At 48.7% G+C, this 22495-nt stretch overlaps 1 protein-coding gene across 8 annotated transcripts in view; it reads left to right on the top strand.

Annotated features, from left to right (window-relative positions):
- Window positions 1-15884, top strand: part of RALGAPA2 (Ral GTPase activating protein catalytic subunit alpha 2) — a 324605-nt gene extending 308721 nt beyond the window's left edge. For all 8 annotated transcript variants that reach the window (XM_032351550.1, XM_032351548.1, XM_032351549.1 and 5 more), the window contains 2 exons: window positions 9340-9379; window positions 12526-15884. In XM_032351550.1, the coding sequence (XP_032207441.1) occupies window positions 9340-9344 (5 nt within the window). In that variant the 3' untranslated portion in view covers window positions 9345-9379; window positions 12526-15884. The remainder of the gene's footprint in view (window positions 1-9339; window positions 9380-12525) is intronic.
- The last annotated feature ends 6611 nt before the right edge of the window (window positions 15885-22495 follow it).

The following is a 22495-nucleotide window of genomic DNA, read 5'->3' as shown; positions in this document are numbered from 1 at the left end:
AAGCAGACTTCCTGCTGAGCGTGGGACCCGATCTCACAGACCTGAGCCAAAATCAAGAGTCAGATCAACTGACTGAGCCACCCAGGCACCCCTATGATGTATTTTTTTTTTAAACTAAAAATGTATTCTTCTTGAAAATGTGATAAAGCATTCATAGGATTTCTTTAAAACACCCATAATCCCATTACCCAAGCCCACCTGCAAATCTCCGCTTGACCCTCCGCCAGAGAGGTGTGTATCTCGGTCTGGGGTGTGGCCTGGGCATGAGGACTTCCTTTTAAAGACTCCTGAGGGCATTTTACTATGCAGTCAGGGCTGAGAAGCACTGTCAAGCCACCTCTGTAATGCTTGGTTCCTCATTTTAGTGCCATTGAACTTATCACTCCTATCTTTGTTTTCCTTAGCCTGTGTAAATCGTGTGTGTGCACGCAGGCATGCTTGTGTTCTAGCTATAATGCGGTAAATTCTTTAGAGAATGACACATGTATGGCTTCTTTCTTAAAATATATGCAAGAGGAATACAATAGAAATGTGGATAGAAAGATTCAGACTGTTGTTTGTCTCCAGGTCACAGATGTGTGTGGGGCCTGAGGCAGAGGCAGCACGAACTCCTATGATTGTGTTTGGAGGCTCCCTCCCTTCCTAGTCTCCTAGTGTCGGTGGACTGGTGATGAGCAAGCAATATGGCCAAAGCCTGGTGTGAGAAGGGGCGGGGGGAAGGGCCTGAGTACTCCTCAGACCACATGATGCAGTTTGAATAACTGAAATGTGTTGCAGGATACTTTCATAAGCAGTATTGTGGGTTTTAAAGAGAATTCTTCATTGTCCTGTTTAGCACCAGATTTTGCTTCATGCTTTTCATCCCTTTTTCCCTCTTAAAATGCTTTTATTCTCCTCAGTGTCCACTCAGGGAGGGGGAAGAAAGAAAGGAGACAGACATTTGTTCCAATAGGAAATGATGGCACTCCCTGGACCATGGGGCCATCTCTGAATTGGCCCTGCCCTCCCCCACCCTTGGGACTGTGCTGGGCACCTTAAGGCAACATGAAGGCTCTGGAAGCTTCATTTTCGATGTGTCCCCTACTCTTCTGGAGCTTGCAGTCTTGTTAGGGGAAAAGCAGGTATTTGAACTACTAAAACATGGCTACTTATGAATAAGTCCAGATGAGTTACCTCTAAACTGTCACCACATATTAAAAAGATACAGTTTAAAGAAAGAAAGATACAGTGAGCCAATGATTTGGGTCATTTGGGTTGAGATTTCCCTGAGATGAGCTGTGCCATCTATCTCCTAAGGCTGGAAGAGACGGGAAACTTATGAAATGTATTAGATACACTACTAAGTCTTCCTGCCAGTCAATTTTCAACTTTCCCACATTGGCTAAGACTTGAGATGTCCAAGAACTGGAAGGCCATGGACAAGAAGAATAATATGAGGGACAGTCAACGTGGAAAGAGCACAGAGGAAGAAATGACTCCTTTCAGAGCCCGTGTAGGGACCCTCCTGCCCCTGGGGCTGGTACAGAGGTTAGGGTTGTTCACAGATTCCCAGAAAAAGAAGGGACCCAAGATGATTCATTCTTAAGTATTGACATCACATTTAAATTGTTCTTTGGAAGAACTTGAAGATGCTGCTTTTTCTGTGAAATGCCATCTTCAGTTTAGTTCTGATTTCTCAGTCCTTACAGGGTTTTAAATGCAAGTGGCATCTTCCTCCCTCCCTAACTGCTAATTACGGTTCCCGTGACACTTTCGCAGTTGCCAAGAGATGGCCAGCAGATACCAAGAATTTTTCTCAGAGACAATTTTTGGAAATTACTCTTATTTAAATCTTATTTCAAATAATCTTCAAGATTTGTTTTAGAAGAACCTGGAGCTTTCCAACACCCCATGTTCATGTTCCTTGTGAACCACAGCTGTGATGGTCATGTTCTCCCAGTTCTAACAGGTGGAATAGGTGCAAACCTCAGCCCGTAGGATGGGTGCGAGGAAAACTCCATGGTTTTGCTTGAGTTTCTATTTAGCAACAACTAAACCAAAGCAGAGGCCAAATGGAATCTCTCTTACCAGCATTTAAATCTGCTGATGGAAAAAAGAAAGAATATTTTATACTGTCCTTTTCCAGAAGGCCATACAATGATGACTAGGAAGTAAACCTCTGCATAGCATAATAGACAGAAAAGCTGGTTACTTTTCTCCAGTTAACCTTCAAAGACCCTCAAAAGGCCAGGGAGGAAAAGAAAAATCCCTAAAAAATGGGAAACATGCCAGTCAACTTTGTTTAAAAATAAATAATATAAAAAACAGATTTACAGGGGTGCCTGCGTGGCTCAGTTGGTTAGGCAGCTGCCTTCGGCTCGGGCCATGGTTCCGGGGTCCTGGGATCGAGCCCCGCATCGGGCTTCCTGTTCAGCAGAGAGCCTGCTTCTCTCTCTCCCTCTGCCTGCTGCTCTGCTTACTTGTGCTCTCTATCTCTCTGTCAAATAAATAAATAAAATCTTTAAAAAAAAAAAAAAAACAGATTTACAGCATTGACATGGCCAAAATTCATTTCTCAGCACAGAAGAAACCTTACGACATCTCTGTAAAGAGTGTAAAGAGGAAAGAAAAGGCAAAACCCTATTTTTCAGGCACTTCAGGAATAAAATCCCAGATGCATAGAGGACACATCCTGTTGCCTATGTCCCCACACCAGGACCCTTCGGCGTCCCCCTCCACTATACCCCCCAGTGCTCAGCCATTACCTGTGGCAGCGTCCTTGTCCTACATAGTCACCCAGCCTCTCTTCTCTCCAGCAAGGTCATCTGACCTTGGCATTGCCCGAGGTGAGGAAAGCTGCTGCAGGTCTTCCAGGACTCAGATGGCAGGGTCCTGTTCCCCCCACCCTGATCTCAGGCAAAACCACAGAGTGCAGGTTCTCCTGCCATGGCTGCTGAGATACGTCCGGGCAGACCCTGCAGCTGATTTGCATCCCAGAGCCCATGCGTGGTAGTTAGGGAAACCCTGCTCCCTAGCTCTGTCCCCAGGGCTTGGAGAAGCAGCTAGAGAAACAGCCCGACTCCGGTTAACGGCAGAGCCCTGTGTAACATCTGGGCATGCAGCATTCTGAGCCCAGGCTCTCCTGACCTGGGGATGTTGGCCCACTCAACATCAGGGCAAGAGTCCCAGAGAAGAGGTGACCACAGAGAAGAAAGGAAGAAGCCAGAAATAGGGCTTCTCGGGTCACTGGGCTGACTCTGCTCTTTATTCCAATTACCCAAAGCTGGTGACTTGCCAGACACCATATTTAGATATTAAAACTCAGACCACCTCCAGTCCTGGGGACACACATGTACCTTTGGTACAGCCTAGGTAGATGGGAACTGTAGCTTCATTCCTCGGAGCATCGCCACATAAGTCAGGGACTTCAGACATTCGTTCCATAAATATTTACTGTGCACTAATGGAGAAGGTATAGAAATGGGCAAAACAGCAGTCCACCCTTCCTGAGGCTTATCTTTTAGATGAGTGAAGATGCTGGTCTACTGTCAGGAGCTGTGGGGTGCCATTTAAAATGGGGGATGAGAGAGTGCCTGGCTGGCTCGGTGAGTTAAGTGTCTGCCTTCGGCTCAGGTCATGATCTCAGGGTCCTGGGATGGAGCCCCACATCAGGCTCCCTGCTCAGCAGGTAGTCTGCTTCTCCCTCTCCCTCTCCCTCTGCACCCCGCCCCCACCCATGCGCTCTCTCGCTCTCTCTCAAATAAAATCATTGAAAAAAATAAAATAAAATGGGCCTCACTGAGAAGGTGACATTTGAGGAGAGGCTTGAAGGAAGTGAGGGAGCAAGCGATTTAAATCCTGGGGGAAAGCACTCCAGGCAGACAGAACAGCAAATGCAAAGACCCCAAGGCTGATGCTTTTCTGGCACAACTGAGGAACAGTGAGGGGCCCAGTGTGATTAGGGTAGAGCCAGCAAGGGGGTGAGGAGGAGAAGGAAGGTCAGAACAGCCTCACAAGCCTAGAGAAAGACCTTAGCTGTTACTCTAGTGAGCTGGGCATCTCCTGGAGGGTGTTAAGCAGTGGGGTCACATGGTATGGTTCTTGATTAAAAAGATCACTGTGACTCCTGTGGGGAGGATATTCCAGGGGAGGGGCGGGAGCGAAGCTAGTCAGATAATATTTTGTTCCCCATGTATTCCCATCCCCTGCTACACAGCAGGCACAGAATATATGTTGAGTAATGAACGAATGTTGTGATCCAAGAGATGTTACCCCGAACATTCTCCATGGAGCCACTAGAGGGGCCCCTGATGACAATCCCTCCCCCTGGTGCCACAGAATGCAGCCCCTAACTGGAATGGAACAGGTGAGGGGAGCACGTGACACCCACCTCTTGCAGGGGAAGATTTGCGTGGTGGGAAGAAGAAAATGAAAAGGGGATGGGGCAGCACTTTGACCTGTGATCATTTGTCCCCCACCTGCTTAAGACTCCCCTCCGCCAGACTCACACCAGAATCCAGTCGTCAGGAACCCGTGGGATGGCATGGAGAATCATGGTAGATAACCATCCCCGGTGCACAGAAGACACATAAAAGGACTTCCGTTGAGCCATAAGATCTAGGATACAAGAGAGAAGATTCCTTGGCATTGTTTTGCTCTGAGAAAAACAGTCTCTAGAACAATCGATGAGTAGTAAAGGCTCTTTACCTATATGTAGAAATCACATGACTGCACACTTTCCCCCACAGTCTGCCCTCCACAGTGCAAGATTCATCTCTTTGGCAGTTTGGGAACTGAGGAGTGCTGGTTTTTTTCATTATCAAGCGGCTGGTCGTGTCGAGACCAGGGCTCAGGGGCTTGGCCAAATGAGATTCTTTGCCCGCCTGGAGAGGCCCCCTGCTTTTTGGGGCCTGCTTGTGGCGGGGGGGGGGAGCCCTTCTTTTGTGGCAAAGGCAAAATGCTCCTCCCAAAAGGCCAAAAGGACTATTTTATAGGACTTCTGACCTCTACAGTGTGTCCAATGGCAAATACACAGCCACTTCGACACAGATAACTGAGAAATGTAATTGAAAGTTACCAAAGTGTTGCCTACCTTAGGAGGCAAATGAAACACCACAGAAAGAATTCACATATAGAAAACATCTTAATTATGGAATAAAACTGCTTCCTTCCTGTCTGAAGACAACAGGGTGGCTTTCGTTAGTTTAACAACCAGACAGTCCCATTGTTTCTTTGATGTTTCCTCAGACACCTCAGACAGATACTGGAATTCCCTGTCTTCTCTCAAGTCGCCGCAGACAACACTGCTAAGTTTTCCTGAGCAGCTGATTATTAGAGAATGTAAAAAGTTGTCCCAAGCTGCACACAGAATCCTAACATGTCCTGAGGAGAATTACACTGTTGTCCTACCTCACCACCCGAGGCCGCTCTTGGGTGTTTAGGGGATGGATAAACTCAAGTTAGGATAAACCCAAGAGAACCTCGAAGGAAAGATTAGTGTGTGGTCTGAGGGACAGCCCCATTTTCTTTGCTCTGAGGATGGTTGGTTGAGAGTTTGTGGTGTGACACAGGAGGAGAGTTGCTGCTGGCATCCGCTAGGTGACCCTGTCCCCCTGCCTCCCTGGGCATCCACGGGGTGGGGGGGAGAACCTGATTCTTCCAAAACTTATAGCCACTTCTGCTGTATCACTTTGGGAAAGGAAGTGACAGGGCTGTTGCCCAGATCACCTTCTGTTCCTTTTTGCCATTTTTTCCAAACTGCATTATTGAGATATAATTCACCTACCATATAATTCATCCATGTAAATCCTTTCATCGGTTGATGGACATTTGACTATTCCTTCTTTTTGGCTGTTAGGAATATTGCTGCTATAAACTGTCTGTACTGTTTTGCCACTTTCTGAGATGTGAATTCAGTCTGGTACAATGAACAGTCCTATCATGGCTAAGATGTAACCGAGATCTTTGTATTCATGTTCTGTGAGATAGCAAGATGGTCTAGAAACCTCTGTCTCTGCAAGGGCCTGACAAGAAAAGCTGAAACCAAGATATTAATCTTAAATGTATAATTTAGTTCAGTTTAACCATGGAGCCATATAAGTACATTATAGCTGTGGAAGAAAATAGAAGAGTGTTAGAGAACTCCATGGGCATCCCACTTGCTTGCTAAGTCCCTGCACAGGTGCTTATGCACGTGCACACACACAGGACCTGCGCTCTCTGCCTGCCTGCCTTTTGGTCCAGCTGTCCCAGCTTTCTGATTCGGAACCAAAGTTGATGGGCAAGACCAACGACCAAAAAGAAGAAGCCAGAGCCAGGGCCAGGGCCAGGACACAGCCACTGCTGGTGGGTTGGAAATACTGGAAGCCATCCTTGGGCCATTTGGAAATGTTAATTAAGCTGGCTAATTCCCACTGCTCTTGAGTTGCCAGTGTTGAGTTGAGCATGTAGGCAGGCTTACCCCATCCATGGCTGCACCTGTTCCCTTCCTCAGAGCCATTCCAAGGGGTCTGAATAGCCCAGACAGCTCTCTGATCTTCCACTCTGTCCACCTTCCTGCTGGGAGGATACTTAGCGTGCGCCTGAAGCTGGAACCGCGGTCCACTGTCTCTCTCCCTCAGCCATGCCAGCTCGCAAAACCAGTCCCTTCCTCAATTATCTTGAACCAGTTCATCATTTTCCACACTGACTGTTCAATAACAAGGACCCAAGGAGAAGCTTTTCCTGTCCGACTCTGCCCACTGTCCTCCCAGGTGGCGGTCCCGGATGGCAGCCTTTCCTCAGAGATGAGAAGTTCCATTCAAATCCTTGCTCTTCCGCTCTCCCGGTGAGGCCTGCCCAAGAACACAAGCCTCAAAAAGACCACAAGGCAGAGCTGTGTGGAACACAGCTCTCCTCCAATCAAGACTATTGTTTCCTGTGTTGTAGCAAATCCTCGTTGATACCCGGAGTAGCCAAGAAGCTGCAAGAGGCCCACAAAGCAGGACATCTTTCTCTACGAGTGGCTTCTGGATTCTCCACTCAGAGCCACCAAGTGCCTGCATTTTAGCCCCTTGGTGTGTCGTGACACGCAGAGGCTTCTCTCCAGAGGGGCCTCACTCCCCTTCTCTTAGACGCAAACAGAGTCTCTCCCACCTGGTGTGGCTCCAGTCCCCACCGCAGAGGTCCCCAAGACATTTGGATTTCCTCCTTTGTCTCCTCTTCCCAAAACACCAGAAATCCCAAGTGTTTGTTTAATTGCCATACCTATATCTGGGCTTTCAGCGTATAAAAAATAAGATCTTGCTGCCCACCCAAGGGGTGGTACCACTCTGCTAGAATGCAGGCCACAGCTCAGCCACCAAAGCCCCCCACAGGCAGGAGCTTCATCTGCTTTGTTCACGGCTGTAACCAAGAGCCTGGAACAGAACCTGGCACATCCCAGGTGCGCAGTTGATGAAAAGAGGAAGTAATTACGCTCTGTATCTCTCCCACATCCCCCTAAGCATCACACGCCTACTGTTTCCTTCCCGTCCCTCCTCTCCACACCCCATGTACTCTCTCCTGGTGCCTTCCAATGCTGCCCAGGCTAGCAGGTACCTCACGCTCACCCCCAGGGACGTATCAGGAAGCTGACAGCCCTACTCCTCTGTTCCAAGTGCAGGCCCCCACCCTTCAGTAGCACTGCCTGTGTGTCAAGGGCAAGTGACATTTGAGCCCCACGGAATAATTAAGGCAGCCTCCAACTGTCTCTGTCTTTGCATCTCCTTAACTCACCCATGGACTGGCAGTTACTGAGACATTCTGTTTGGTCCAGCACACCACACCAGGCTGCATCTGGGGACGCACTGGGGAGAGGAGCAAACCAGTCCTCATCAGCAATTACAAACAAGTCATCCATTGTTAGCTGCGCCATCTGCTTTCTTGGTACGCCCAGCATAACCAGCGCTGAAGAGGTTGCAGCGGAGGGAGGCCAAGGAGTCCCTTCATGAAGAGACCCTTTGCTCACACTGGAGAGGGTAGGTAGCGTGGGGCTACCCTGAAAAGCTGGGCCTCCCCAACTGAAAGAAGAGAGACCTTCGGAGAGATGTTGTACGCCTGCCATTTTCCGTGCACAGAAATGGGTGCCACACTGTGCACAGCACAGTGCATTGGGAGAAAGCAGGAAATCGAGATCATTGTGTTATCCAGGATTCATGGAAAACATTCTAGTCTGTTACCAGCAAGCAGCCAGTCGCAAGCACTTCCTCTGGGCTAGAGCACTATCAATGTATAGAGAAGGAGCAGGCCATTTATCCTGAAATTCCTAACCCCAAATAATTCTGCAGAGGGGATGAATTTTCAACAGATTGTAGAGGCGCACATTTCTTCTGGAGAACCCCACTTAACAGTATGTCAGTGGTCCTTCTGACAGCCTTCTGAACCATCGTCTTAGAAACTGGCCCTGCTCCCTGTGCCAACCTTGGCAGGCAGGATCAACAGACAATCCAAGTTTACAACTGCGGCTGAGCAGACAGCAGTCCGTGTCACTGATGAATGTCCTTTGTCCAGATTTGATGGTGGTCTAGTGACACTGAATTCAGGAGTGGCATGGGGGTTGGGGTGAGGAGCTATGCCTGGTAGAGAATGAGGCTGAGGACTTGCTAAGGGAAACCCACTAGGAAATATACTGTCTGTGGGAGGGGTGGGGGGGAATTAAGAAAACCTGTCACCAAGTCCATAAAACTCGGATCCTGTCTCGGGGTCAGCTTGACTACTGAGATCCTCCTGCTCTGGGCGGGAGGGTGAGCTTGCAGTCCGATCTCACCACAGCAGGGCCCCCTACCCAGCTGCCTACTATGCAGCAGGCTGCCTGCCTCCTCCCTGGGGACTGTCACATCACCGTTGACACTAGTACTGAATTAACACACTGTGTACACCTCAGAAACCTGTGAAATGAAATGAAGAGGCACACAAACTTGCACACTTAGAGCCTGGCAAGTATTTTTTTCAGGTCATCCACTGAATTCCAAATGCTCCTCTTGAACATTCTTATTTTTGATGTATTTTCGACCAAATCAGTCTGCAGATAAGGGGTGACAGGAAAAGGGGCCTGTGGTCAGTGCCGCCTGGTGCTCATGAAGCTCCCAGCAGCATCTACACAACACATCCTAGAAACGCTATTGTCTCTCTCATTTCACATCTATAAATGTGATGGCAGCTAGAATTCTGTCCTGCCAAGGAGAATTTTAAGTGACTTTTCAGTTCGTAATGATCTCCAAAGCTGTGACAACACCCAAGCAGCACAGGAATAAATGTATTATTAGCACTGTGTTCATTATCAGGTTGGGCTGTGGGTTTACTGGGCTTGTATTCATTTGATTTCATGTTCTCTCCTTTCAGATTAAAATATGTCAAGATCTCATTGCGATGTTTGAGCAAGGTAAGACTGAGGCTTGGGATTTGCCCAGCCACTGTGCTCTCGGGGAGGGGTGCATGAATTCACTAACCCGCCTCCATCCAGGGCTAACCCCGTGCTGAAATGTCCCCTTGAGTGCCTGCTGCCTCCCACCTTCCCTCCCGAGGGGCCCTGCCCACACTCCTGCCCCTGCATGTCTGTGCTGCCCGGGGAAACCCAGCCTCGCCTTTCTTCTGCCCGTGCGCTCTGCGGGGAATCCGACACCAACACCTGCCATCCCAGAAAATGTCTTTGTCACCCGCCCTTTTGTGTGCGGGGCCACGGGGAGTCCGTGGACCCGCGGCCGCCCTCTTTTTTGTTGCCCAAGCCAGGAGGAGCAGGATGTTGAGATGGGCTGATAAGATGTGGCACGTGCTGGGCCGGCCTTTGACCGCTTGCCTTAATGGGCGCCTCCGAGGCCTCCGTGCAGGGAGGGCAGGTTGTCTGGGGGGCTGTTGAATGGAACAGCTGGGGGAGGAAGAAGACAAAAGCTGGGGGAACACAGAGGGTGGAGAACCCGGGGATGGGCTGCAGTTGAGGACCCAGAGGGCAGGCTGGCGGCAGCAGGTGTGACCTCCGTGGGCTTCTCCTTTCTGCCCTGGCTCTGAGGTCCAGGCCCGTCCCGGTGCCACCTTGTGGCAGTGCTGGCCGGAGGCATCCGGGGCTGCACCAACTCGTGGGCTCACAGGTGGAAGAGAGACCAGATGGTGATGATGTTCACAATAATACGGGAGGACACCAGTGAGCTGTCATTTATTAACCGTGTCACCACAGAGGAACGGATGGCACAGATGCCCATCACCATCTCAGGAGCTACGCAGATGGAATGTTAGCATCTAGACTTGTGGGTTCATCCACAGCATCACCCTCCTCCACCTGCAGGGCAGACGAGCAGCCCCTGCCACAGCGAGCCGACCCTACCGCCCAGCAGCCCTTTCTTGTGCCCTCAGCTGCAGCTTTGGCTCAGTCCCAGAACTGTTCCAAACCAGGCCCACTGGCTTGAGCTCCCAGAGGCAATGTGCCCCCACCAACCCCAGTGCTCGTGGTGGGTGGAGGAGAGTGGGGCTATCCAGTGCTCTCCAGAGTGGGGGCCTCCTGCAGAAGTCTTTACGGGCTGGGATCCCGTATGCATGCGTCCTCTCCCGCTCCTACTACAGAGCAGCCAAGTGGGGCTTGAGTGCTCTTTGAACAGACCCCCGGCTTCCAGCAGGAGGAAAGGGCCGAACAGAGTGGAGCGGCTGCCGGCAGCTTGCGAGTGGAATTATCTCCTTTGTGGCCCACCGGCCCATTCCCCAGCTGCCGCCTCCCCATCAATCACGGGGTGCAGTGGGCACGGCAGGAGCCATCACAGGCTGGGGATGTGCCAGAGTGGGGAAGTAGGGGACTGGAGGAATGCAGGGGCACTGCCACGCAGGCTCTGGCTGGGGCGGCGGGGCGGGGGGGCTCGGCTTTCATTGCGGGGACGGGGGGTGGTGGTGGTGTTCGTTTTGCAGAACTTCATGCATTCCTCAAAGTCCGCTGCCTGCCTGCCGTCCCTCTGTCTACCTGCTGTCCGTCTGTCTGCCTGCCATCCTGCCCCACTGCTGGAAAGCAGCATGCAACACCGCCCCCTTTGCCCTCCCCGACTGGGGGTGTTCGATATTTCCTTCCCATCTACAATTACTCTTTCATTTAATATCATAGCTTTGAACATCATTTCATCTCTTTCATTTGCTAGCTTTTTATTTTCTTTTTCCTTCCCTCTCTCCCAATCGATCTGATTACAATACTGGGTAGAGTGGTTCCTAGTGAGGAATGCAAAATCTTAGACAATTCAAAGTGAAAGTGTTTCAAAATAGAACATCATCTAGGATTGAATCAGGTTTGTTCACCCCTGTGTCCAGCCCCGAGGGGACAGAGAGAGACCTTTTACCAATGCCATTTCTGTCATGGAGGTCAGTATAGCTGTACTGCCTTTGTCAAAAGCAGCCTGTTTTTTAAAAGATGAGAACCCCAGGAGAGAGCCCCAGACATTTCCTCTCTCTGCCCGGCCTTACTGGGACCAGACCGGCAGTCAAGAGATGGTAGAGCCACCCCCCTCCACGGTGGGCACCTTAAGGCGCTGGAATTGGGAACCCACTGGGGAAGGCCATCTTCTCAGGCCCAAGCATGTTTGTGGGTATTGATTTCAGAGGCTCTTCCTAGAAACAATAAGGTAAGGTCAGAAAATGAGAAAAGATGTTGTCTGTGAATAAGACAACTTACATCAATTAATCGCAAATGCCAATAATAATAAAAATTTCAAAGGCCAAACCCCTGGAAGTGAAGCATGCTGGGAGGAGGACAGAAAGCCTGCTTCTGGGGTTTGTTTGGAGCCCGGAAGCTTGGGGTATAACACAGCCAGCTTAAAATTAGCTTGCGGGGGAAGAGGGGTGATGAAACAGAGCCTCTCCCTCGCAGCCCGGCCCCGGGGGAGACCAGACTCTAGCAGCAACTGGGGCTGGGTGTTGCAGCAGGCTTTCCTGGATTCCTCTGAGCACCCTCGCAGCTGCCCTGGGGAAGGGGAGAGGTGCAGACACGCACGCTTGGATTCTACTCCTCTTCCCTCTAGTGTTAAATAGCGCTATGCTCATCTGGACCCATTCTAGCAAGCAATTTGGTCCTGAGCCCTCTCTCAGACCCTTTGGGGAAGAATCCAGTTGTAACTCATCAGGTGAATATCAATATGTAAATGCACGTAAATAATAACACAGGCAGGGGTCCCTGAAGCTGTCCATCAAGTTGTCCTGGCTTCTTCATGGACTCTGTCTGGGCCATGCTGCTGCCTCCCTGGCTCCTCTTCCCCTTACTGCAATGAGGGGCTTTTTCTCTTCATTCTTCGCTTGTGGATGGGATGGTGAGGTCGGGTGAATTTCAGGAAGACTCATAGCTTGGTTCTGCTGCCCAAGAGTCTAGAGTAAAGATCCGGAGGACAGACATTCACGTGTTGATTCACTCAGCAAACATCTCTGCCCCAGTGACAAAGGGAGATCATCAAAGCCTTTCTGAGGAAGTGGTGCCATGTGTCCTGAGGACCACAGGTTCTTCTTGGATCTGTGCCCTCAGGGCCTCTCCTGGTGCCGTGACTTGGCTTTTCTCTGCTTCCCTTGCAGGGCCCTGGCCGCCAGCCTGAGTGCCTACTCATGGCGCCTCTTGGCAAGGAGGAGATCAATGAGACGCCCCCTTCCCCCACCCCGAACCCCCAAACACAGAGACTCCGGGAAACATGACTGCTCTGCTGGTGTCCTCGACACATCTTCCCATTAACGGGCTTCCGAAGTTAAAGGGGAACCCCACCAGAATGTCGCGGGCTGGACTTTCTCACCGGGCCGTGTCGTCTTGCCCTAGAACCTCACGAAACTTGAGCTTCCAAAGAAGAAGAGGGGAAGGTCGCCAACAACCAGAGACAGACCCGCTCTCGTGGGCATTGATGCCACTGCTCCCGGCTGGGATGACAGGAGAAGATTCTGGGCTTTTGGGAAGGGGTGGAGAGCAACTGGTTTCTATACCCCGAGTTGTTTATAAACCCAAGCAAGATTCACAGAAGGGCTGGCAAAACAGCTGTTAAACTGAGGAATTTTCTCTGCATTGATTTCACTAGGTCTTAATGTTAGGATTTATGGTTTACTCAAAAATTTCATCATCATGGAAATTGGCTTTCCCCAGGGCCTTTGGCCCAGGAGAAGTTTTATCTGAGTTGCTGAGTGTTTTCCACCTGGTGCCTGATGCCCACTAACTGGGAAGAGGTTTTTCCAGCCATCCTGGAGGAAACAGAGTCCTATCCCTATGAAAGCACCTGTAGGTCAGGAAGCTTCCAGGGCCCAGCTCAGCACAGCCCCCACATCAACACACAGGAGCACACCAACCCAGAAGCTAGAGTGAGACAGTCCCCCCAACCCCTGTGATGTCCCTCTGCCTCCAGAAGCTTTGCCCTGCAGTTGTGCTCTCCTGTCCACTGCTGGGGGAGGGCCATGGCACAAATGGGGGCTTTCTACCCCTTTGATTCCAAGAAAGCCATGTTGAATCTGTTTAAAAAGAAGAAAAAGAAATGAAAAGCCCGAACTTCCAGCTGTGCTTGGCCAGCATCCTTGCTGGGTGTCTGAGGGTGTCAGTGACAGGAACTTCAGTTAGGAAGAGCTCTCTGGCCCTCTGCCTCTCACCTAGGCCTGCAGCCCATCTCCAGAAGGGATGGGTGGGCAGCACATAGAACACAGGCACTAGGAACCCAAGAAAGATCGGTCCCTGAAAGGGTGCTTCCCTGCCTCCCTTAACTCTCTGCCTCTCTGCTCTGTGCCCACTTATGTGTCCCCCCTGGCAGCTTTGGTCCCCTTCCTGGTGAGTCCGCTGAGCCCTCTCAGTCCATCAGAGTGGCCGTTTTCACTGACCAGTCACTTCTTTCCATCCACCGTTGCGTTGTTTTGGCTGGTACCTGACCCTTGCTGGAGAGAAACAAGCAGACCCAGGAGCCAGGCTTGCTTACGGGACAATTGAGGAAGGATCGAGAAATTCCTAGGGAAGGATAGACCTTCTAAGTCTAGAGAGAACTTGTTTTTCAGCTTTAGAGAGGACTGCAGGTAGGGCATGAGGCCCAGACTCACAGACAGAGTGTCTTGCGGGTTACCCGAACCTGAAAGAAAGAGAAGTAAGCCTTAGTCACTTTGGGCTGTTCGGTAAATGGGCCCAGTTGGTTGGCTCACTGGGGGCTTCGTGGCATGAAGTCACGAATGTCACAGCATTTTCTGTTGTGTCAGCAAATGCCACGATTCTTATCTTCTCCGCCCCTGCCCCAGCCGCCCACCCCTATCTTTTTAATAATTTGGACTTTCGGGTCTGCACAGTTTGTCCGCTGTCGCTCAGACTCCAGACTCGTGTTGAGTTGCTCCACTGGATATTTACAAAGTGCAGACCTCATTCCTGTAGGGGAGCACATCACCCGTACCTGGGATCCAGAGTCCCAGGCAGGCTCTGACAGCCAGTAGCTTCTGGGAGGACATTTCATTTCCAGGCTCTAGAAATCCCCTGTGGCAGAAGTCGCACTGAACTTCCCTATTTCATGATTCCATTTAATCTCCCAGAACCAGTCCTCCTATCCTGCAAATGGGAAATTAAGTTGTAGGCAGCAAATACCTAGACCTTTCCTGTCATTCCTACTGATTTTAACATCCCTAAGAGCCGTGGTTTGGGGACTGGAGCTGCTTCTGAGCCCACTGCTGTCAGCAGCAGCGGTGGTGTGGAATAGGGAAACAGGAAACCTAGCAGCCAGGTTTGCTTACAATCACGTGGACCTGAATCATTTTTGTTATTTGGGGTGGAAAATTGAGATGATCAAGTTCTTTTTTTTTTTTTCTTCACTTAGAAAAGCAAATATTGTGCTTTTTGCAATAAATGCCTTTCCAGCAAAATTATCGAGGGTCACTCATCCGGGGGGGACCCACCTGAGTCCCAGTGCTGACTCGTCACATTAGTAGGTCAGCCATCTGTGAGCAAAAGTGGCCCTAATCAGCCCCAAATGGGTAAGATTTGCTGGATCTTGGGCAGGGCCAAGCCTGTCCCCCCACTTCTCTTCACACTGATCTCTGCACACACTGATTTCCGTCCAAAGCAAAGCTAATGTCCCATAGCCTTACTAAGAAGGTTTTTGTACTTTAAAAAAACAAAACGATGACTTCTTAAAAATAGTAAAATCTGAAGTAGTAGACAGTAGTAAGGAAATTTCGCTTGGGTAAGTGACTGTCATGGTGTCTTCATGCAGTGACGGCTGCAGTTTGCTAAAAGCCAAGGGAGGAAGGGGAGGCAAGTCTTGTCTTCACAAGAGGGGCTGACGGACGGGACCCCCAGCCTTCTGAACAAGAGATCACTCAGATCCACAGACCATGCAAATCACGTCTTCCTGACCTTCCTCCCAGTGTGGCAGCCTGCGCTTCCCTTCCAGGTCCATCTGTATCGTCTGGAAGCTGGAGCTCAACTTACTGTGACGTCTCACATGGGACTGCGTCGTGTCTGTATCTACTGGAGGGAAATTCGACATGAAACAACCACTGTTCTAGCTGCACTCAGTACCTGTGTATGATATACACATTAAGTGAATGTTTTCTTATGAGTTCAGGTCGACAACATTTAGTTTATGTAAATAAGAAAGAGAAACCGATAAATATGGGGAATTAAGTTATAGGATGTCATTTGCTCTTTATTTTGCTCTCTCTTATTTAATTTGCCTCATGCCCCACATCTGGGTTCAGGCCTCGGTGGGCTGGACCCCTTCATACAGTCCGCCCTTGCAGGCGTGTGCCTACCCGGAAAAGCACACAGCTCCGCTGATGACTGCCGCTCGACTTTCCAGTCTACCCACCTCTCTTTCATTCTGATTTACTGTGATGATTTAATAAAGTAGAAACACAGCACTTAGGTGCATGTTTCTTTCGTTTTCATTATAGTTTCTAGGAAAATAAAGTTTATCCTGGCATCTCACAAAGGATGGCTTGTGTTCTGTTTTATCAGAGTTGCTCAAAAGCCTTTTTTTTTTTTTTAAACCAAAACTTAATTATGTATCCAAAATGGTAGCCAGTACCACTCCGGGGAAATTTACAAATGTGTTTACGTAAAGTCAGTAGGGAATCCCCAGCCCTGATGAGCAAGAGGCTGACTTTGAGTGTTTGTCTTTGTGAGTAAGTGGTGATAAAAGGTAATACCAATCCCTGTTGGTGTGGTTGAGGCCCCATTGATGGCCCTGTCTCACCTCTCCAACCGTCACGTTTCAACGGCCTGGCCAGATGGTCTCCACCAGCGTCTTGGGCTAGTCCATGCTCTGGGCACTGGGGAACTTCCAACATATTGGACAGTCGAGCTACCTAAAAATCAACCATTGGTCCATTTCACAAATAGTTGTTGAGTCCGTAACACAAGACATTTCAGGGACCTCAAAAAGGGTCCAGGTTCCTTCCCAGGAGTGAGGAAGAGCCTGAACTGATGTGGCCTTTTAAAGCCTTGGACTGGTAGGAAGTGCTTGTACCACTTGGTTCCTCATAGAACACAACTTGATGCAATCTGAGAGCTCTGTTTTCTAGAAGCCGTGGTTACCAGCCTTGTTGTGCACAAGAATCATTCAGGAAGCTTCGTAGGTGTTTCCATCTGGTCTACCATGTCTGGATAGAACCTCAGCATCTAATTTTTTAAAGTCCCCCTTGCCCTCTCAAGGACCTTGACCTACATATAGATGTGGATTGAGACACTGAACCAACACCATTGTGATGCTTTGGGCAGCCCTTACTCCCCATCCCGCACAGGTATCCTGGAGTGAAGGGAACAAGAGCAAAGAGCCCCTGAGGAACTAACTGCTCAGTGTAGTGTCCTGCCCTTCCTAATGATCCCACTTCGTAGATGGCCCAATCCCTCCAGGATAATTTATGGATTCTTTTCAGATCTAGAAATAGTCATTTGAATTTCACAGGATAGTGTTATGGTAGTCTCACAAAGCAGTTTATTGTCTTAAAAGACGGGGGAGGCGTTGGGGAGGGTATCCTAGTCATCATACTTCCAGTCATTCTCAAAAATTGCTCATCAAATCTTAGACCAAATTATGCAAGACCTTCAGCAGAATTTCAAAAAGAATCCAACTTCCACTTGTTCCAAAAGGACCATTGCTACAAGTAATGCTTTCCTCGACCTTTCTTGGCTTTTGCCAGATGCCTAAAGAAAGAGTAACTTAAAGGTACACCCTGGCCAATAAAATACTCCATTACTGGAAAAATGCCTTGTTTTTTACTTTTGCTGCAGAGTATCCCTCAGCAATAAGACTCGGACATTTATTTGTTCACATGTGTACACATTTGAGCTAGTGTTATAGTCTTGTGTCTGTGTATAAACTAAATTGAGTCCCCTTTGATTTATTAAACAGTTTATGTCAAGGGGAACTATTATCATTTACTCTTCTGTAAATGGAAATGGTTTTAACTGCATTTCATTTTTCAAATCAAAAAGCTAAGGTCAGGGAGATGGAACACACTATAAACGTCATCCCTGTGTATCTGGTCTACCAGGATTATCGGCTAGACTGTCAAGCGTGGGCTCCAACCACCTCCTTCTGTGGCTACTGAAACTGAGGACCAAAGATGGCTCGCTGGGGCTCACACAGCTAGAAAGTGGAGCTCCAAGAAGGAGCTAGGTTTCCTAGGCCATTTTTTTACCACACCTCTGATCAGCAGCAATCACAGATCTTCATCGGTGCACAGACTGTTAGTAGTTTCCATGTTCCTTCTGGTCCCTGTGAAGGTTTTCCCTGGGGCCAACTCAGGAGCCACCCTGACCTTTCTCTCACTTGGATCAGGCACAACAGTGACCAGCATTTTCCAGCATCGGGGAGCTTGTTTTACTGGGATACTCCCAAAGGGCAAAAAAAGATGATGCCTTCCTCTATTACTCTGAAAACCTTTGGGGTTTTGCTCATATCTTCAGATCTGAAGCACAGATAATGGCAAAGAACCAGAAACAAGAACAGATAGGTCATTACACGGTGATTTGTGCCACACTCTAGAAGGTCCCGCTGCATTCTATACACACAGATCCGCAGCATGATTGAGCTCTTGCCACAGTTTGGTCACAATATTCTGTTTGTTGTTTCCGAGAAAAGGTTTATGTTTGAGGAGTTGAGAAGGTAAAGACATCAATGTCATTACATGCCCCAAAAGACCGCCCTTGAGCAGAGCAAAAAGAAACTGGATCCTAAAACTGAGGTCAGAGTCTCCCTGCCCACTGCCTACTGCAGCTTAAACCACATCCTCACCCCAGACAACAAGCCCTGCTGACGGCCCCAGAAATCAGGGGCATTTTAAACAAGAGCACCACCCTCTCTGTCCCAAATAGGCTCTCAGATGTGCCCTCCAAAAACAGCCGATGACAACCACCAAAACAGCAGGAACTCTGAAATGATGCTCTTTCTGGGTGATATAAAAGAATTTTCTGGAACTGGAGATTGCTTCTTTTTTAATTGTTATCATTTTAAATTAAAAGTACTTGGAATACCCAAGTCTCTACCATCCTAAATGAAATTAGATAAGCTGAAGGGGGTGAGAATATGTAACAGGCTGCCATGTTTAGAAATAATTGTCTGGAAGATTTTGCCTCTTAAAGCACAAATGAGAAATCAGGGGTCCCAGTTAGCATCCTCCCTTTTGTACCATGTCTGACAAGAAAAACACCGACTAGATGTTCGGTTTGGGTTTGGGGTTTTTTTGTTTTTGTTTTTCGTACATTCATACCAAGATATTCCTGCCTTATATATCAGAGGACATTGTGTCTGTAATCGAAAATTCTATTCAAAACATTATTTGGGGAAATAAAGAATAAATGAATAAATTCTCTCGGGATAAGAGTTCCCTTCCAGTTCCCTGTGTCCAGGTGCAATTTTTAATCTTCCACTTCTATTTACCACCTATCCCTCCAGCAAAATGCTTGTTGAGTTTGACGGAGAATATTCTACATAAAGAGGTCACACTTGTCAGCTTCCACCTTGACATGGGGTCCTGGGGGTCTGAAAATTGGAGTGTGCCTCTCACCGAGGGTGTGAAGTGGGAAGGGGCTTGCTATTATAGCTCCTGAAAGGATCTTTTTGACTTCAGAAAATAGCCTGGCGAAGAAAAGCTTTTTTTTTTTCACATGAATACGCAGGGACTGCATTAGGCTCCTGAGATGGTGGAGGTGAGTACTTTTGATCAATATTCCCTGAGAAATGGCCGCTGGGCTAAGTGCAGGCAGAAGGCCTCAATAACAGATCTCCCTCCTGCCAAGCCTACAGAGCACTGGCTGCAAATCGGCCGTGAACAGTTCGAACCAGCCAGGGCTGCACATTAATGGCCTCATCTTCTCCTCCTTTTACAAAATGTCACCCCATTTCTTCTTCCATGTTGATGGCCGATTATGGGTGCGCTAGAAACAGTTATTTCTACAGCCTGCCTTCAGAGAAATCTGGGCATCTTCACTTTAAGGAACCAGGAAAAGGCCACCTTGGAGCTGTTTCTACTTGAAGAGGAGGACAGGATGCCGGTAAGAAACCTCAGATCAGGGAAGATGTATGCACTAACAACCTATGAGAGTTTAACAAAATGCAAAAGTACAGATTTGTATTTTACACCGTGTATTTCTATATATGTTTTCCTTCAAAAACTAATGATCTGTCTTCTTTCTAACCCCCCACCCCATCTAGTCGACAAGCAGATACTCTCCAGAATAATGCAAACACACATGAAGATAACAGGGCTTTCTTATGTACAGAAGAAGCACCATACAATACATGCCATTCTAACTTCTTTAAACTTTGCAATATGTCATGGGCACCTGTCCTCCTAATTTATCCTTTTTAAGTGGTGCATATTATTCCTCCAAACAGAAGTACCTTTCTTAACCCATCTGCAGGCATTCAGGTAGTTTCCAATGTCTGTTATAACAGATGTGCCTGCAGCAAACACTATCCCACGTAAAGCCTGGCATACCATTGCTTTTCATTCTAGAACACAAATTCCCAACAGTGAAATTACTGACTCAGAGAGTTTATGTCATTTTAGCCCTCACAGACTATTTGATTGTTCTAGAATTCTATAAAGTCAGTTTTGGAGTTGTATATTTAAAAGGGGGGGCAGGGAAGAGGGGCAGCACCTGGTGGCTCAGTTGGTTGAGCGTCTGCCTTCAGCTCAGGTCATAATTTCAGGGTCCTGGGATCGAGCCTTGCTTTGAGCTCCCTGCTCAGAGGGGAGTCTGCTTCTCCCTCTCCATCTGCCCTTCTGCCCTGCTCATGCTCTCTGTCTTTGTCTCTTTCTCTCTCAAATAAATAAATAAAATCTTAAAACAAAACAAAACAAAACATGAAGTTAGAATCTATGTCTTCCCATGTTTGGGGACTCATTAAATTACCTATCAGCTTCAGAAAAGGAAAAATATTTTAAAGAGGGGCATCCACGCAAAAGGTAGAATTTCAGCCACACTAAAATGAGATATTTGTTGGGGGGAGACTGAGGCCTCCGGCTGTGCACTCTCAAGGTGGCCTGGAGTCCCTGAGCGCCAACCATTCTGACTCTTGCTTCCCCACCTGTGCATTAGGATAATAATATTGATCGTGGTGACCAGCATCAAAGATGGCCCCAGTGATCATAGCCTCCAGGCCTCCATACCGCTGTGTAGTCCCTGCCACACCGATTCAGAGATGACTGATGTGGCCCCTTAGAGGATACAGCAGAAGTGATGGGGTGGCTTCTGATATTAGGTTGTAAAGGTAATGCAGCTCCCACCGTGGCCCCTTGGATGGCTTGCTCTGGGGACAGTCAGGCACCAGGCAGTGAGGACACCCAAGCGGTGCTGTGGACATGGACAGCCGTGGGAGGGAGTCATTCCAGAAGAGGGTCCTCCGGCCCCAGTCAATCCTGCATGGGACCGCAGCTCCAGCTGACATGGAACCATCCTTCCATGAGGGAGCCCAAGCCAGAGTCCTCCGCCAGGTTGCTTCGGAATTCCTGATGCACGGAAACAACCTAATGTAGCAAATGACTACTGTCCTTCTAAGCTACCAAGTTTGGGGATGATTTGTCACTACATGGTCATGATAATTGACCTAATGGTTGTCTGAAGATGAGGAGAAGACAACACGCAGAAGACACATGCAGACAATGGCGCATTCTAATGGCGCTTTCAGCAGCACAATGGTGAAAAAGATGGGTGAAGACCCTTTTCCTCCGGACCCTGACCACATCAATTTACATCACTATATTGTACACCTAAAACGACTGTAACACCTTCTGTTAACTACAGAGTCTCCTCTGCTCTCCCCAGGGCTCGCACACAGATGTTCTGAGGCCGGAGGGAGCAGGCATCAGCTCCGGGTCCATAGTCAGTGCTGACTGTCAGCAGGACCCCTACAACGGGGCCTCTGTGTGCAGCTTTGGCTTCCCCACAGCACGGAGATGAGCTCCCCAAGAAAGACCCAGGTGGAAGCCACATGGCCTTTGCTAACCTGGTCTCAGAAGTCACACAGTGTCCCTTCCACTGCATTCTATTTGAAGAGCAGTCACAAAGGGCATTCGGTTTCAAGGGAGGGTCACGGGCGCCACCGCTCAACACAAGACACGTCAGAGAGTTTGCAGAAATGTTCTAAAACTTGCACCACATGGCATTAACATTATAGGAAATTTAGAATCAGTATTCTCTCACATCCTGTGGGGGGATCTAATAGACATCAAAGAACTCAAAATAACAAGAATGAGTTCTTACAAGCACTTGACCTAAATAACTCGGTCGCCACAACAGCCTTGGGTGGCACCTCGTGGCAGACAGCTAAATGCATTTTGGTGAGCTGAAGTAGATAAAGAACTTACTAAATGCTCTTGGCTACCTTACAGGGTCCAAGAGGGCCACATAAAAGGCTTTGGGGCAAAAAGAGCCAGGAGCAACACACCAGTCACCGTGCCAGACAAGTCCAGCTGCAGCTGGCACTCACCACCTCTGAGAGACAGATGTTCTCCACGTCTCTCACCTGTGCCAACTGCACCTGGTGTACCTCCTTCCTGTCTCTTGTCTACATCCATATCTCATGGGAACTGGTTAGCGGTTGAACCCTTCTACCCCACGCTGTGAGGGGGACCTTATTAGAAGATGATGATCAGTTCCATTTTCTTCCAGCAGAGTCTAGCTGCAAGGGAGTCTGGAGAAAATGATTTCTGGGTCCTGCTTTGGGGAAGCAGGACTCATGGAATGGGAAATTATCCAAACAGAGGAAGAGTGTTCAAAAGGTACAGGGTTTGCAGAAAGAGTGATCAATGTCCAGTATGAGTGGGTACTACTCTTTCTTCCTTGCATCAGTGAGAAAATGGGTAGAGAGATTAACTCGCCCAGGGCCACATGGTTCTTAAATAGTGGAGACAAGATGATGACAGCAGGCATTGGTGCTCTGAGCCCTGGCACCTGACTGCCACGGCATGCTGGAGAACAAACAAGGTCCCGTTGCTCGTGAATTTGTGAAATCCCATCCTAGGGGGAGGATAAAAGGAGACTGCTAGTCTCATCAGAATCCATTACTTGGAAATTACTTTATTTTAGAGGCAC

This window comes from Mustela erminea, chromosome 7, assembly GCF_009829155.1.
Source record: "Mustela erminea isolate mMusErm1 chromosome 7, mMusErm1.Pri, whole genome shotgun sequence".
Taxonomy (NCBI): Eukaryota; Metazoa; Chordata; class Mammalia; order Carnivora; family Mustelidae; genus Mustela; species Mustela erminea.
Note: the sequence above shows the minus strand (reverse complement) of the source record. Positions and strands in the feature narration are given on the sequence as shown.